Source organism: Pecten maximus, chromosome 2 (genome assembly GCF_902652985.1).
Source record: "Pecten maximus chromosome 2, xPecMax1.1, whole genome shotgun sequence".
Taxonomy (NCBI): Eukaryota; Metazoa; Mollusca; class Bivalvia; order Pectinida; family Pectinidae; genus Pecten; species Pecten maximus.
In genome coordinates, this window is record NC_047016.1 from 1,174,510 (window position 1) to 1,192,044 (window position 17,535).

Consider the following 17,535-nt stretch of genomic DNA (forward strand, 5'->3'; position numbering starts at 1 on the left):
AAGGACACCTCAGAGATCTCTACACCTGTAGTGTTTAGACGACATCTCGGTGAGATAAGGACATCACAGAGATCTCTACACCTGAAGTGTTTAGACGACTTCACTGTTAGATAAGGACACTACAGAGATCTCTACACCTGTAGTGTTTAGACGACTTTACTGTTAGAGAAGGACACTACAGAGATCTCTACACCTGTAGTGTTTAGACGACTTTACTGTTAGAGAAGGACACTACAGAGATCTCTACACCTGCAGTGTTTAGACGACATCACTGTTAGATAAGGACATCACAGAGATCTCTACACCTGTAGTGTTTAGACGACTTCACTGTTAGAGAAGGATATAACAGATCTATACACCTGCAGTGTTTAGACGACATCACTGTTAGATAAGGACATCACGGAGATCTCTACACCTGCAGTGTATTTGATAATAATATACCTGTTTGTTTTTTTTTTTGTTTTTTTGTTGTCACAATCCTGTTTCTTTACTTGGATCTAGAATTTCCATGAAGGGTGACATGAAGAAGGGTCGTCTATTTGACCCATTGATTCTAGTTTTAACTCTTGTTTTAGGATCGGGTTGACTGTCCTTACAAACAATGACTTACATGTGACCTGTTTCATGAGCAATGGTCAGTCCAAGGTCAAGTCCATTGTCTTCGTTAACAGAGCATCTGTAGTTAGCTTTACAGATGCCTCCGATGTGTCCCAGTCCCAGGTTAGACGTATCGCCCTGATACTTAAGGTCCAACCTGAAAATATATTATATACATAACACAAACAAGATTTGGATACAAAACAAATTTACATAGTCAGATACATTACAGTAAAATTGAATTAAATTTCACTATACAGCTGTTTAGTACTACCAGGACTCGGTAGTGATACTAAGGGCTTAAAATGTTGAAACCTAGAGCTGTTTCGTCCTAGTGATGCCAAGAGATGACGGAGAAAGCTCATAACAGGTAAATCCGAAAGAAAATTTGGATGGATACCGTCATTCAGTAAACTTAACAATTTTATTGTTAATGTTGGATTTCAAAAGATTACCCAGCACATTCGTAAATTCTAAACCGTGCCAACATAAAAATGAACGAAAGCGTTGCATATACAGGTCTTAATACACCTTTCAATACAGGAGAGAGCGTTACCCCAGTAAACGCATTAAATTAAACATGCTTACATCGGCACTTTAAGTGATGATAATGACCAAACATGTTCTAGTAAATTAAATTGAAAAGATCTCACTATCAGCGAGCGGATTCGTCTGTACATACTTGGTAATCAGAAGGGCACCGTCAGCATATCTATCGTCAGACTCGGAGGATGGCTGGCGCTTTTCATGCCAGAAGCAGAAATTGTTTAACAGTTGTTCAGAGTTGTCAACCATGGAGAGTCCAGGCTGATCATCCTGTAGCAGTAAAATCTGGACGACTGCTGTTCGTATCTCGTGGCCCAGTGTCGGATCCATGAACGTCTGAGCTGCCTGGAAATATGATCACACATCTTTATATTCTCATTTTAACTGTAGTATACTATATAGAGTTACATTGTGTTGAGGTGTGTGATTGCAGATTATGGCAAATTGTAGCGTGAAGTAGTTACTAAATTATACTTAATATAGTTACAATGTACTGTGTGAATCGTGACATGGTAACGGAATTGAATGATTGTAGGTCACATCCGTTGTTTCTAGTTCATGTTCTCAATAATGATCTGAGTGTAACAAACATATTCTCAGTAATGATCTGTGTGTAACAAACATGTTCTCAATAATAATCTATATGTAACAATGATGTTGTCAGCAATGATCTGTATGTAGCAAACATTTTACAGCTGACTTGCAATGTTGAGTTAAGTGAGAGCGTATTGTTGACTTACAATGTTGAGTTAAGTGAGAGCGTATCGTTGACTTACAATGTTAAGTGAAGTGAGAGCGTATCGCCGAGCGTCAGTTCCATGGTACTTGGTGGCGTCTGGGGCCATGACTACACGTATTTCCATGTAGTGAGCACCTCCAGCTGTTCGCTTTGTCCTTCTGGCAGTGACTGGTTGAAATGGTGTCTCTGTGTTTGGAATCAAAATAATTTTAAATCTATATTCAGTTAATGTAATTATTTGCTTATTTGCGAATACGGATTTACCTTACCTGACGATCCACAGGTGCTGGAGGATGTTCGCCGTCTCCTATAAACCAGATGAGGGATTCCCGCGTGTCCACTCCGCCTTACACGATGAGCATGTTCTTGTTTGATTGGCTGAATGACAAGGTCGTGATCTAGCATCTTTATCATTCCGTGCTGAAATATCAACATAAACCGAAAATAAAGACATCGAAACGTTAGCAATCATCACTAGACTAAATCGTGTTGTACAAACAACTTACCACTCCTGTACATGTGCTGACAGCCACTGCTGAGTTGGTTTGATTGACCACGTGACCATGGTAATAACAATAGCGCTCCCCTTGGTGACATGGGGAAATGTCACTAGTGCCATTTGCCTGCCTTGCCAGTACAAGACAGCCTAAAAACAAGTCGAGAGAGAATATAACATAAAAAAAATAATCGGGAAAAAATAATACATAAAAAACAAGCAATGAGAGAATAAATAATAAAATACGGGAGAAAATATAACATAAAAATCAAACCCCGAGAGATTATAACATAAAATCAAACCGGGAGAGATTATAACATAAAATCAAACCGGGAGAGATTATAACATAAAATCAAACCGGGAGAGATTATAACATAAAATCAAACCGGGAGAGAAAATAACATTAAAATCAAACCGGGAGAGATTATAACATAAATTATCAAACCGGGAGAGAATATAACATAAAAATCAAACCGGGAGAGAAATAAATAAAATCAAACCGGGAGAGAATATAATATAAAAATCAAACCGGGAGAGATTATAACATAAAAATCAAACCGGGAGAGAAATAAATAAAATCAAACCGATAGAGAATATCACATAAAAATCAAACCGGGAGAGAAAATAATATAAAAATCAAACCGGGAGAGAAAATAATATAAAAATCACACCGGGAGAGAAAATAATATAAAAATCAAACCGGGAGAGAAAATAACATAAAAATCAAACCGGGAGAGAAAATAACATAAAAATCAAACCGGGAGAGAATAAAGCATTAAAAACAAATTGGCAGAGAACATCGGATCCTAATCTTACCCGGAGCTATCAGGTGCTCATTTCTCTGGAGAACTATGTGGTAGCTGTTATTGAAGGCTTTTATTGTATACTGAGGTCCGGACGAAGAAGTGGATTGTGACGTCACGTCAGTTGGACTGGTAATCTCATAGTCTGGTACTGAAACACGGGGAACAATGCTATACTAGTATGTCATCATCACTAGTATGTCATCATCACTAGTATGTCATCATCACTAGTACGCCATCACCACTAGTACGTCATCATCACTAGTATGTCATCATTACTAGTATGTCATCATTACGAGTACGTCATCATCATTAGTACGTCATCAACACTAGTATGTCATCATTACTAATATGTCGTCATTACTAGAACGTCATCACCACTAGTACGTCATCATCACTAGTATGTCATCATTACTAGTACGTCATCATCATTAGTACGTCATCAACACTAGTATGTCATCATTACTAATATGTCGTCATTACTAGAACGTCATCACCACTTGTACGTCATCATCACTAGTATGTCATCATTACTAGTACGTCATCATTACTAGTACGTCATCATCACTAGTATGTCATCATTACTAGCACGTCATCATCACTAGTACGTCATCATCATTAGTACGTCATCAACACTAGTATGTCATCATTACTAATATGTCATCATTACTAGTACGTCATCATCACTAGTACGTCATCATTACTTGCACGTCATCATCACTAGCACGTCATCATCACTAGTATGTCATCATAATTAGTATATCATCATCACTAGTACGTCATCATCACTAGAACGTCATCCTTACTAGTATATCATCATTACTAGTTTGTCATCATTACTAGTCATCATCACTAGTATGTCATCATTACTTGCACGTCATCATCACTAGTATGTCATCATTACTAGTATATCACCGTTACTAGTATGTCATCTCTGTAATGGAAGGAGAAATAATCAATATATTTTTTCCGAAACTGGGCTAACGTATAACTTATTGATTAATCTTCTGTATCAATCACCAGTTATTTATTTTAACAATAGTTATATAAATCTCGCTTATATCTACACACAATAACCATCATTACCTTCATGTTTAGTCTTTGCGCCGAAGTAATGTGTTAAATGATCTTCTGAAAGGCCTTCGTGAAACTGAAAGCAAATATCTGATTGTTAGTACACAAAACCCTCAATATCTGTACAAGTTTCTTCTGATCTGATCTGAGGGTCCTCAAAAACAAAAGAGAAAACCAGAATTGAACAAAATACAATAAACAGCTGCACCAGGCTTGTTATCCTAAAACAAATATAGAAAACCGTGATAAAAAAGATCCGTAATTCTAACAAAACGAGACACAAAAAGAATTATAAGGAGACCAGGCATTGTAGAAGACAGGTGTCCTCCTCTTGATCTGGTCAAATTCCTGTTATACCAAATGATAACAATGATGATAACATTGGTGATAACAATGTTGATAACAATGGTGATAACATTGGTGATAACAATGTTGATAACAATGGTGATAACAATGGATATAACAATTGTGATAACAATGATGGTAACAATGATGATAACAATGATGATAACAATGGTGATAACAATGGAGATAACAATGGTGATAACAATGGTTATAACAATGATGATGACAATGGTGATAACCATGGCGATAACAATGGTGATAACAATGGTAATAACAATGGTTATGACAATGGTGATGACAATAGTGATAACAATGGTGATAACAATTGTGATAACAATGGTGATGACCATGGCGATAACAATGGAGATAACAATGGGGATTACAATGGTGATGACAATGGCAATAACAATGGAGATAACAATGGGGATTACAATGGTGATGACAATGGTGATGACAATGGTGATGGTAATGGTGATGACAATGGTGATAACAATGGTGATATCAACGATGATAACAATGATGATAACAATGATGATAACAATGGAGATAACAATGGTGATAACAATGGTGATGACAATAGTGATAACTATGGTGATGACAATGGTGATAACAATGTAAATAACAATGGTGATAACAATGGAGATAATAATTGTGATAACAGTGGTGATAACAATGGAGATAATAATTGTGATAACTATGGTGATAACAATGGTGATGACTATGGTGATGACAATGGTGATGACAATGGTGATGACAATGGTGATGACAATGGTGATGACAATAGTGATAACAATGTTGATAACAATGGTGATAACAATGGAGATAATAATGGTGATGACAATAGTGATAACAATAGGGATAACAATGAAGATAACAATGGTGATAACAATGGAGATAACAATGGTGATAACAATGGAGATAACAATGGTGATAACAATGGTGATAACGATGGTAATAACAATGGAGATAACAATGGTGATAACAATGATGATGACAATGGTGATGACAATGGTGATGACAATAGTGATAACAATGGTGATAACAATGGAGATAATAATGGCGATGACAATAATGATAACAATAGGGATGACAATAAAGATAACAATGGTGATGACAATGGAGATAACAATGGTGATAACAATGGAGATAACAATGGTGATAACAATGGAGATAATAATGGTGATACCAATGGAATCAATAGGCAAATCATTAAGCACCAAACATGTCTGACGTCATATCTAACAAGAACATTATCCCAACGACATGGTAGCCATAACAATTTTTCTTAGTTCACATCAACTTCCCTCCCCGTCAGTAACGTCAGTAAGCACCTCGGATGTCGTCTTCTCTGAGTGTCGAATCAAATGGGACATATTTATATGGTAGGTACGGGAAGCAGAGATGTTACTATTAAGGAATGGAGAATAAACAATAAAGGATTTAAATGATTATTATAATGACTCCTGTTTATAGCTGTCCATGTGAGTAAAGATAAGTGTAGGTAACCGGCTGGTGTCGACAAGCCTGGGGCGTTATCTATATTATATTCGGTAAATCTGATCAATATGGAAACTCGACATAGAAATAAAAGTCCTCTCCATCCTGTCTGATAAACCCTTAAAAATGATCAGGCGTGTTAAAATGAAAAAGGGAGAGGGGCATTGCTATGTACATACTCATGTTAATAGTCAGTTGGAAGGTTGTTACCAACCAGAAATTCAATCATTTTCACGATATCATCCTCGTTATATCTAATTCTGTGTGTTAAGTCGAGTGTTGAACGAAAACTAAACGCTACAGTAAAGGAGGATTGTCAAAGTGAGGTAAATAGAAAAGAGAACGAAGACTAGTTGTTGTCGCGCTTCAAATTAACGTTAAGATATATCGGTGTGTTGTCTCTAGACATCACGTTATTTATCAGACAATTTAATAAGATATACATTTTCTTACATTGAACCAAGACCACTACTACTTCTGCCGTTTACCACGATGTTTACTTACCTGTATTGTCCACACTGAAGGGTTGTTTTTATTGTTTAACGCCATATTAACAGTCATGACCATTTCAAGATAAAAAGAGGAATATCACCTTTATTTGTGATTAATCCAGAGTACGCCATATGATGATTTTAGAAGTGTATTATCTATTTCTAACATTTTTTATTAGTAATCTACCATATACCATTCCCAACTGAAGGATTGTTTTGTGTTTTTTTGTGTTTTTTTGTTTGTTTTTTTTTTTTTATTTCTAGAAAAAGAATTTTTCAATGAAAGTTACAATCCGCGTCCTCTGACAGGCGGACTTACACTATCGATCTTCACGTTTTCAATCTTTCGCAAATTCATTCAAATGCACGTTTTATCAATAATCCATCAGTTTAATCATACATTACTTAGGACACCCCACTAGTTCCCATTAATTTACAATACACTAACCGCAAAAATAAAAACAATGATCAGAAAAAAATAGTCGATGAGATTGGTGTTATTTAGATAACCTTAACCTTACAATAAGTTGTTTAGTTGGTGGTTATGGTAAGTTGTGTAGCTGGTGGTTGTGGTAAGTTGTTTAGTTGGTGGAGGTACATCTGCATGTGCTACAGCTGTTCGGAGAAGCAGATAGAGTGTATTCATTCTCCTGGAAGGTGCGTTTTATTTTTCAAGAAAAGCGAACGGTGTTACTGGTTGCTTAAATGAGGACAAGATATAAACAAACAAAAATGGATTTAGCAGCAAGTGTTTTGGAAGAGTGAAAGTCTTCTGCTGCATCTGACATTGTCATTATCCCACATAGGATGTTTATTCATTAAGGGTCATCTATATAGCAGAATAATGTTGAATTTCAGACACGAATAAATATCTTAAAATTTGCACAAACATAGTCATGTAATACACCAAAATGGTTGTTTGGACATGTAGTGTCTTAAAATCACAAATAATTTGATATAGATGCTAACAATTTCTTTTATAGAGTTACTTTGTGCTAAGTTGTAGCATGGAATAATTCTAAGTCACAAAAATAACCAAACCTGAAAAATAGCCCAGCTGTCATGCTTACAAGTGTCTATAGCACAGGGTAGGAGCATTTGTTTGACCGGATTTGGCTTTATGTAGGTATAAACACATATTTTGTTTTGACCTTGAAATGCAAATGGTGGCTGTGGATGATATTACACAAATATGGCATAAAGGCAGGCATTTCAGCCATTAAAAATGCTCCTATATCATACTTTTAAGACACCTGATTATAGTAAGAATGACCGTTTTAAGACAAATTGTCAAAGTGGTGAGTTTTGGGCCTTTTTCAGAAATATATCTCTTTTACCCCAAACTCAACGGATGAACATTTTTTCCTAAAAACAGTCTTCCTGCCATGCCTAGAGTTCTCTATAGACTATAGTATCTAATATGAGCATTTTTGACGTTTGAAATACCTTTTTATATGCCATAATTGTGTGATATTATTCACAACCGCCATTTGCATTTCAAGGTCTAGATAAAATCAGTGTTAATACATATCATAAAGTCCAATCTAGTCAAACTAATGCTCCTATTTTGTGCTTTAGACCCTTGTTAGCAAAACGACATGACTGTTTTGCACAATAAATGCGATACAAATGAGTTAATTATGTCCCCCTGAAACATGCATTTTTCTCATGTTTTGTTGAAATTTACGAACTACCGAACAAATTAAATGTCAACAGCAAGGCCCACAGTTTGACATGACACATATCAAAATTTTATCAAGTTACTTTTATTAAATTGCACCCTAGTAGGGTTGTATAGCCTTGCAAAATATCAACTGTTTTGGCTGGATTTGCTGTTTATATGCCCCTTAATGACCATGTTTACATCTTGGAGAGTTATAATGAGTGTCGGAACACACAGCACTGTCGATCATTATAAGTACCTTATATACGAGACTAAAAAGTAGGATTTCAAAATGAATCTTCTGTAAATTTGGGTGATTTACTTGTCGTAAAAATGTCGCCTTTGACAGATAAATAGGAACGAGTTGTATAGTGTGTAGTCCGTCTGGTTGCCCACTCCAAAGTCACCCGGGACGGGCTAGGGAACCTGGCAGGGATATACTCATTAGGCCAATATCCACATACTAGTCGTCCCCTTGTCACCACTGTCGACTCAGTGTTGACTTAGCTAGTATAAGTAAACCCGGCTTTCTCTTATTGACTGACTCTGGCTTTTGATGTGTTCTGATTTAATCAGTACGTCTTCGGAGTACTGTGATATATGAACTTAGACGTACGACCGCAGCAATCCTTCCGGGAACGTCTAGGGATGGTCTGGTGACAACACCTCTACAAACCACTCGGGTTTAACACTGTAATTCAGTTGTAGGTTTGTTTTTGTTGTTTTGGGTTTTTTTATACCAATAATCGATTTACAATTAACAATTAAACGCTTTGATTTGATGTTGTTTATTGTCAATGTAAATGCAATCTATAAATAGAATATTTTTCTGTTATCTAAATAGCATTTATATTGACAATTAATACAATCTATACCAATCTTTAATAAACACGTGCTTTATACATGTATTTCCCAGTACGTTCATATGAGAGAATAGCGTCTTTAAAGCAAATTCATTTACATAAGCAGTTTGACAAACAGTGCAAAACCCTGCCGTGACGATGATCAATATCCCGTCATAATGACGTCATAGTAACACAATTATTCTATTCAATCAGAATCCTCGCTGCGTTTGCTTCATCGGTAGAGCATTGCGTAACAATCACGTCATGTGATCTGGGCTGCATTGATTTGAACATATTTTATTTAACAATTAAACACTTGTTAGGATGTATTTATTGTCTGGGTGACAGATAAACAAAATGGCGCCCATTCCGCTTTTAGATCAGTACAAACCCTTGCCGTGACGATGATCAACATAGCGCCAAAATGACGTCATGGTAACGCAATTGTTCGCAATCATTATCCTCGCTGCGCTTGATTCATTCGTAGCGCAAAGCGAAGCATTTACATGACGTTGAACAAAATATATGCTTATCAATGGAAGACTGTGGTACCAAATGTAAATATTGTTTAAACACAATTGGATTGGACATAAGTCTCTTCACAAATGTATATTATAAAAATTGTGATAGCGACACTGTATACTTATAATTCATGAATTTGGTTTGTTTGGTTTGTTTTTGTTTAACGTCCTATTAACAGCCAGGGTCATTTAAGGACGTGCTAGGTTTAGAGGTGGAGGAAAGCCGGAGTACCCGGAGAAAAACCACCGGCCTACAGTCAGTACCTGGCAACTGCCCCACGTAGGTTTCGAACTCGCAACTCAGAGGTGGAGGGCTAGTGATAAAGTGTCGGGACACCTTAACCACTCGGCCACCGCGGCCCCTTATAATTCATGAAGAAAGACGAGCAAGAAGAATGGGAGGAAGAAGAAGAGATCTACGAGTAAGATGAATATTGCTACATTAGGATATACTACAAATCAAGGTCCATAAACAACAATGTATTTTTATCTGGACTTAACCTATCGATTTGAACATATTGTATTGCTTAAACACAAACTAAAGGTTAATTAACGATACACACAGTATATATATTTAGATACGCTTAATTAATTAAAATTAATGTATGGCACATTCTAGCTACACATCCAATACACATCGCTTATGCATTGTCCACAAAACACATTCCTTAAATCCTTCATCGGTTCACTCCTGAATATTATAATGTTATAATTATGATGATGTATATTATTATAATGTTATAATTATGATGATGTATATTATAAAAATATAAGTATGATGATGTACATGTATAAACGAAGAGACAAACCAAAGTCGTATTACAGTACACTACATATCTCCTGATTTATCGTATTTAAACACTAAAACAAATGAATAAAAGACAAATAATGAAAGATATTTACATTCTGTGTGACACTCAATTCTCGCAAATATTTGTTTTGCTGTGAAAATTTAATAAGAAAATACTTTCCAACTGATATTTGTTGAAACATTTAAGCATTGATGTCATTTATTTTAGTTTAATTGGGGTATGAAACAAATTTTGTTTGCAAACTACTGTAAGAATCCGCAGATTCTTACAGAAGTTTGCAAGCAAAATTTGTTTCATACCCCGATGAAACTAAAAAAAATTGACATCAACGCTTATAATTAATTTTTGAAAATGATTTTCTTATATAAAACATGTTTTATGTACAATTTTACTGGTTTTAAAAGGGATTCTTTTTCTCAAATCAATACGCAATGTCAATTGTCGTATTGTGACATCACATTTTTCGCGCCAATCTCGGAATTTCTTTCATAGAAGAATGAAAAGAATTTTTCGACCAATCACATTTGAGTATTTACCATGAAAACAAAGAAAAATTAATTATTCTGTATTAATAAAAAGAAATAGAATAAAATGTACTTAAGTTGTTAGTTGCCTTTGCTATATTCAGTGCACTACATCTTACAACCTCGAGCTTGGCTGTTCCATCTAATGTGGGCGATGAAGTCAAATGCGGGAAATTTTAAATTCGGTTACTTTTTCAAATGATGTAAAAGTGCTTATCCATTTAAAATGTAAATATAACAATTAAAAGCTTGTTGATTGTATTTATTGTCAATATCAATGCAATCTGAGTGACAGATAAATAGAATGACGCCCCAATAAATACAATCTACCAAGCGTTTAATTGTTAAATAAATGCTTAATTAATTTTCAATCATTTATCTAACACAAAAATTGAAGTTGATAATTATAATAATTTATATTAAGGCTATAGTTTCATTAAGAAATCTTCACAATATCATACTAAACTGAATATCTATTCAGACAAATACTCAACATAGTCAAACAAGTAAAAGTACGTACAAGGTGTCAAGCTGACGTGGAGTAACGTCACAAAGATATGACGTCATTACTGATTCCCGCACCTTTTGACACTATCAAAATCGATGCTTTTAATTTTGTTTTTAAGTATATGAAATGCAATAAAAAGATAATTGAATGGTTTCCCGTTAAATATAACATATATTTCACTCGTATGCAGAATGTCATAGTCGTAAAATATATGTTATATTAAATGGGAAACCATTCAATATCCTCTATTGAGTGCATTTTCGGCAGTGAAATATAGAAATTTATCAAACTAATAAAACTTATATTGACCAATCAGAGCGAACTGTTGTATTCACCTCATTGAAACTTGCTAATTTTTCCAATCGAAACGAAGATAGAGAAATTGGTTGTTTTGATGTATTTCTGAAATATTCAGATTAATTTTTGATAAAAAACTCACTTGACGTTAGCATTTCATGCACAGATTCTCCGATAACAGCAGATTACTCTTAATTATGCATTGATCAGTCCTTTCAAAATGGCGCCGTCAAGTTGACGTGAAGTAACGTCACAAAGAGTTGACATCATGAATTATGTTACTGATTCCCGAACTTCTTGACTTGATTCATTTTTAGATGTCTTTAATTTTGTTTTTAAGTATATAAAATGCAATAAAAAGAAAATTGAATGGTTTCCCTTTTAATAGAACATATTTCACTCGTGTGACAGAATATCTTGATATTTTTCACTCGTGCTTCGCACTCGTGAAAATATCGATATTCTGTCATACGAATGAAATATATGTTATAATAAACGGGAACCCATTCAAAATCCTCTATATATACCATACAAACAATATGTAGCATGTATGCCACATATACTATTTATATACAATATATATAATGCATGCCATAGATACCATATACATCGTATATACCATATATACCATATATACCATAGATACCATATACATCGTACAATGTATATACCATATATACCATATATATCATATACACTTTATATACAATATATATAATGTATGCCATAGATACCATATACATCGGACAATGTATATACCATATACATGTATATCATATATACCATATAAACCATATATACCATATATATCATATATACCATATATACCATATATACAATATATACCATATATACTATATATACCATATATACTATATACACTATATATTTCATATATACCATATATATCATATACACTTTATATACAATACTGCACAAAGCGGCCTCCTCTTTCTGACCCTCTAGACCATACGAGGAAGGCAGTAACCGAATGTCTAATACAATTTGGATAATTTTGGATATTTGATGATTTTAGAAGTTTGTGATTTCCTCAAAAAACAATCAAAAGCTGCCGAAAGGCACGCAAAACCTTAATTCTAATTAAACATCGGTAAAACGAGGACAAATGTTACTATGAATTTAAAAGTCACAAAAGGTGAGCACCACCTATAAAACTTGATAGATACAGGCCAGCATAACATAAAACAGAACATACGCCCTTCGAGGTGTTACCATAGTCCAAAGAAAATCCTTTAGATGATTTAGACCAAACCAAATCGCCATCTATAAATTTTGAAGTATATTTCAAATATTAAGTAATTTAAGATGAATAGATATTGGATGAGTGTTTTAAACTCTTGTCCCTAACCGTAACAATTAAACATGGCAAATTTCGACGACTAAAATGTCTATTAGTACATCTTCCAATCCGGCAATCTAGTAGACACCGCCTCGAACAGAAAGGCGATACAGAATTTAATGTCCGGATAACTATACCTTTCATCATTTAAAATGATTTGCATCATGTAAACACATCTAATTAATTCGGTTGTCATGACGATTATCACATGACATCACATGACATACTCTTTTTGAAACAAATAATAACAATACCAAATCACAAATATTTTATGTGAGAGTAAAGTCTCTTTCAATTTATATTCATCTGTTTTCTCATTGTGAATAAGTCCAAGTATTTTCACATGTGAATTTTTGTTATCAAAAGTAACTTTAAACAAATGATATGAAAATTCTCAAAAAGATATTCATGACAGTGGCAACAATTTCCCTATGAATTCTGATGTCATCCCCTAAAATTCCTACCGCATCAGAAATAAATACGCAACGATAAAATGTATGGTGACCACAAAACTTGTCAAAACCATCAACACCATCAACAAGAGGACCATGTACTAAGCTTTTTTGGGAAATAAAACGATATTAGATCAATGAATTGTTAACATACTATAAAATCATCATGATTTATCAGATATAGCTAGATTTCTATATACATCACTAGCGAGACAACTGTGATTTTTCATGGATTCGTGCTGACAAATTTCAAAAATCGCAACTCCCATGGGAAAACAGCGGCAATGATATGCCATTCATGTAAAAATAATAAGGCATTACTTCAACGTTTGTAGTATTACATGAATGATTCAATAGTCCAAACCAAAATGAAAGCCAGACGTATATAGAGACACTTGGCAGAGTGCAAGCAGTTCTGGAAGGGTAGGCATTCTAACAGTGATAAACGGTGTTGGTGATGACAACGAAATCATCGTGTATCCTACCAAACTTTATAACTTAAAGAAATGAAATGTTTCCCAATGAGACTCAATTCGTTCCTAAAACTTTACCATAATCTTATCCACACGGCAGAGTTAAGGGTGTGAATTACCAGACACTAACAAGTTACTATGCGGCTATTGTTTTCTACAAAACAATGACTATTCTTATGTTGATACTCCTTACCTGCTCAGCACCATCCACTAAAAACAGCATCATCACCCCTAACAAATATTGCAAACCCTTCATGTTGGTCCCGAAAACGAAAATCTATAACGGTACTATCCAATGTGCATTCGAACCACTGTAGAACGTTCTTACTCTCTCCTGGTCAGAGAGATGTATCTGGTGATTCTGTGTGGATTAGGCCAATACTCTGCAGTAGAGAGGGGTCTGATGGTCTTATATATATGTAAGACGTTAATTAAAGGCTATAAATTCCTCAACAATGCTCATTGATATCAGTTTGTAAATAATGGGGCAAGATAACGGCCCCTGCGTACCACTGTCACACAGAAGGCTGTCCCTTATATCAAACATACCACTCCTGGCTCTCCATTGGTGCTTCTAGCATGGAAACGCCCACCACATCCTCGTCCATATCACACAACACGTGTTTTGTAATCACGTGATTTTCCCTTCAAAATGTTGTAAAAGGACCTCCTTCACGAACAATAGAATTTTGCAGTAAATCATACCCCTTAGAAAATAAAATCATTAGATCACACAAGATAATCTTTTGATACAGTTTTGGATGTAAAACCTACCCCTGCTGAACACCTCTAGCGGATAACATTATTTTGGCCATAGGTACAGTGTACAGAAAAAATGCCCAATACTGAAAAATATGACACATGTTTTAGATATGTAAACATTGCCAGTTAACCCTACATATTACCTCTAATAAAGTATATATATTTGCAATCTATACAACATTTGGAATTTTAATACAGCTCTGAAGGATAAGTAAACTTAATTTTTCTATGTTTTTTTGAGCTGAGGATACCATGTTAACAACTTGAAAACAGCTTGAAAATTGAAAATAGTATGATATTTGACCCAAAATGACACAATTCTCTACACAATTTTTTTTTCTGAAACCTATTTGAAATTAAATATCTATATCCCAAAGTCAGAATTAATCTTGTTTTGACATATGCTGTACATTGAGTTTTCCCGCTATCTTACCTTGAGTATAAGCCTCCATTTTCCGCTGTAGGCAAAACTAAATTCCCTGTGTAAATAAAAATCCGGAACCAATTTATTCATTTTAGGCTTAACAAATGTGAAGCCTGTATGTACTACTTCATAATGAATATACCAATTATAGTGTACATTTATTTTTTTCATTTTTTATGCAAATCATAATACATGAGTTATTTGCTTAACAAAAAAAACGCCATGGCCAGGCTATCCTACTGTAGTGTTCTACCATAGCACATGCACCTGGGACCTTTTGAATTTTTCAAACCTATTTCAAGTGTTCACTCTAAGGGTGCTACAGATAACATCTGGTTTTGGTCAAACTGGTTCGTGGGTAAAATTACATTGTTCGTGAAAAAGGTCCTTTCATTTAAGGAAAGGTTTACTCTCTTCATTGATATTGGTACCAGTCTGGCACAACTTACCTGACGATAGCAATAGTTTATCCTTGTTGGATAATACAACAAAAATGTGTGACGATGTTTTAAATTATCCTCGCCTGATACTGAAATATCTGTTTATGTGACGATGTTATTATACTGAAACATGTGTTTGATATCATATTTGTTGATGGATGCTGTGATATTGTACCCTATATATTATATTTGTTGATGGATGCTGTGATGCCGTACCCCCATATATCATATTTGTTGATGGATGCTGTGATGCCGTACCCCGATATATTATATTAGTTGATGCGGTGCTGTGATGCTGTACCCCCATATATTATATTTGTTGATGCGATGCTGTGATGTCGTACCCCCATATATTATATTTGATGATGAGATGCTGTGATGCCGTACCCCCATATATTATATTTGTTGATGCGGTGCTGTGATGCTGTATCCGAATATATTATATATTTGTTGATGCGATGCTGTGATGCCGTACCCCCATATATTATATTTGTTGATGAGATGCTGTGATGCCGTACCCCGATATATTATATTTGTTGATGCGACGCTGTGTTGTTGTACCCCCATATATCATATTTGTTGATGGATGCTGTGATGCCGTACCCCGATATATTATATTAGTTGATGCGGTGTTGTGATGCTGAACCCCCATATATTATATTTGTTGATGCGGTGCTGTGATGCCGTACCCCCATATATTATATTTGTTGATGCGGTGCTGTGATATTGTACCCCCATATATGATATATATTGATGCGGTGCTGTGATATTGTACCCCCATATATGATATATATTGATGCGATGCTGTGATGCCGTAACCCCATATATTATATTTGTTGATGCGGTGCTGTAACCCCATATATTATATTTGTTGATGCGATGCTGTACCCCCATATATTATATTTGTTGATGCGATGCTGTGATGCTGTACCCCCATATATTATTTTTGTTGATGAGATGCTGTGATGCCGTACCCCCATATATTATATTTGTTGATGCGATGCTGTACCCCCATATATTATATTTGTTGATGTGATGCTGTGATGCCGTACCCCCATATATTATATTTGTTGATGCGGTGCTGTGATGCCGTACCCCCATATATTATATTTGTTGATGCGGTGCTGTGATGCCGTTCCCCCATATATTATATTTGTTGATGAGATGCTGTGATATTGTACCCCCATATATCATATTTGTTGATGGATGCTGTGATGCCGTACCCCGATATATTATATTAGTTGATGCGGTGCTGTGATGCTGTACCCCCATATATTATATTTGTTGATGCGATGCTGTGATGCCGTACCCCCATATATTATATTTGTTGATGAGATGCTGTGATGCCGTACCCCCATATATTATATTTGTTGATGCGGTGCTGTGGTGCTGTACCCCCATATATTATATATTTGTTGATGCGATGCTGTGATGCCGTACCCCCATATATTATATTTGTTGATGAGATGCTGTGATGCCGTACCCCCATATATTATATTTGTTGATGCGACGCTGTGTTGTTGTACCCCCATATATCATATTTGTTGATGAGATGCTGTGATGCCGTACCCCCATATATTATATTTGTTGATGCGGTGCTGTGGTGCTGTACCCCCATATATTATATATTTGTTGATGCGATGCTGTGATGCCGTACCCCCATATATTATATTTGTTGATGAGATGCTGTGATGCCGTACCCCCATATATTATATTTGTTGATGCGACGCTGTGTTGTTGTACCCCCATATATCATATTTGTTGATGGATGCTGTGATGCCGTACCCCGATATATTATATTAGTTGATGCGGTGTTGTGATGCTGAACCCCCATATATTATATTTGTTGATGCGGTGCTGTGATGC

At 35.2% G+C, this 17,535-nt stretch overlaps 1 protein-coding gene across 5 annotated transcripts in view; it reads right to left on the reverse strand.

The window, feature by feature from the left end:
- Positions 1 to 14,414, reverse strand: part of LOC117344228 (A disintegrin and metalloproteinase with thrombospondin motifs 7-like) — a 49,031-nt gene extending 34,617 nt beyond the window's left edge. For all 5 annotated transcript variants that reach the window (XM_033906933.1, XM_033906925.1, XM_033906918.1 and 2 more), the window contains exons 1-8: positions 14,237 to 14,414; positions 4,268 to 4,331; positions 3,195 to 3,332; positions 2,389 to 2,528; positions 2,152 to 2,302; positions 1,920 to 2,068; positions 1,280 to 1,488; positions 611 to 754 (exon numbers count right to left, since the gene is read on the reverse strand). In XM_033906933.1, the coding sequence (XP_033762824.1) occupies positions 611 to 754; positions 1,280 to 1,488; positions 1,920 to 2,068; positions 2,152 to 2,302; positions 2,389 to 2,528; positions 3,195 to 3,332; positions 4,268 to 4,331; positions 14,237 to 14,299 (1,058 nt within the window). In that variant the 5' untranslated portion in view covers positions 14,300 to 14,414. The remainder of the gene's footprint in view (positions 1 to 610; positions 755 to 1,279; positions 1,489 to 1,919; positions 2,069 to 2,151; positions 2,303 to 2,388; positions 2,529 to 3,194; positions 3,333 to 4,267; positions 4,332 to 14,236) is intronic.
- Between the last annotated feature and the right edge of the window lie 3,121 nt (positions 14,415 to 17,535).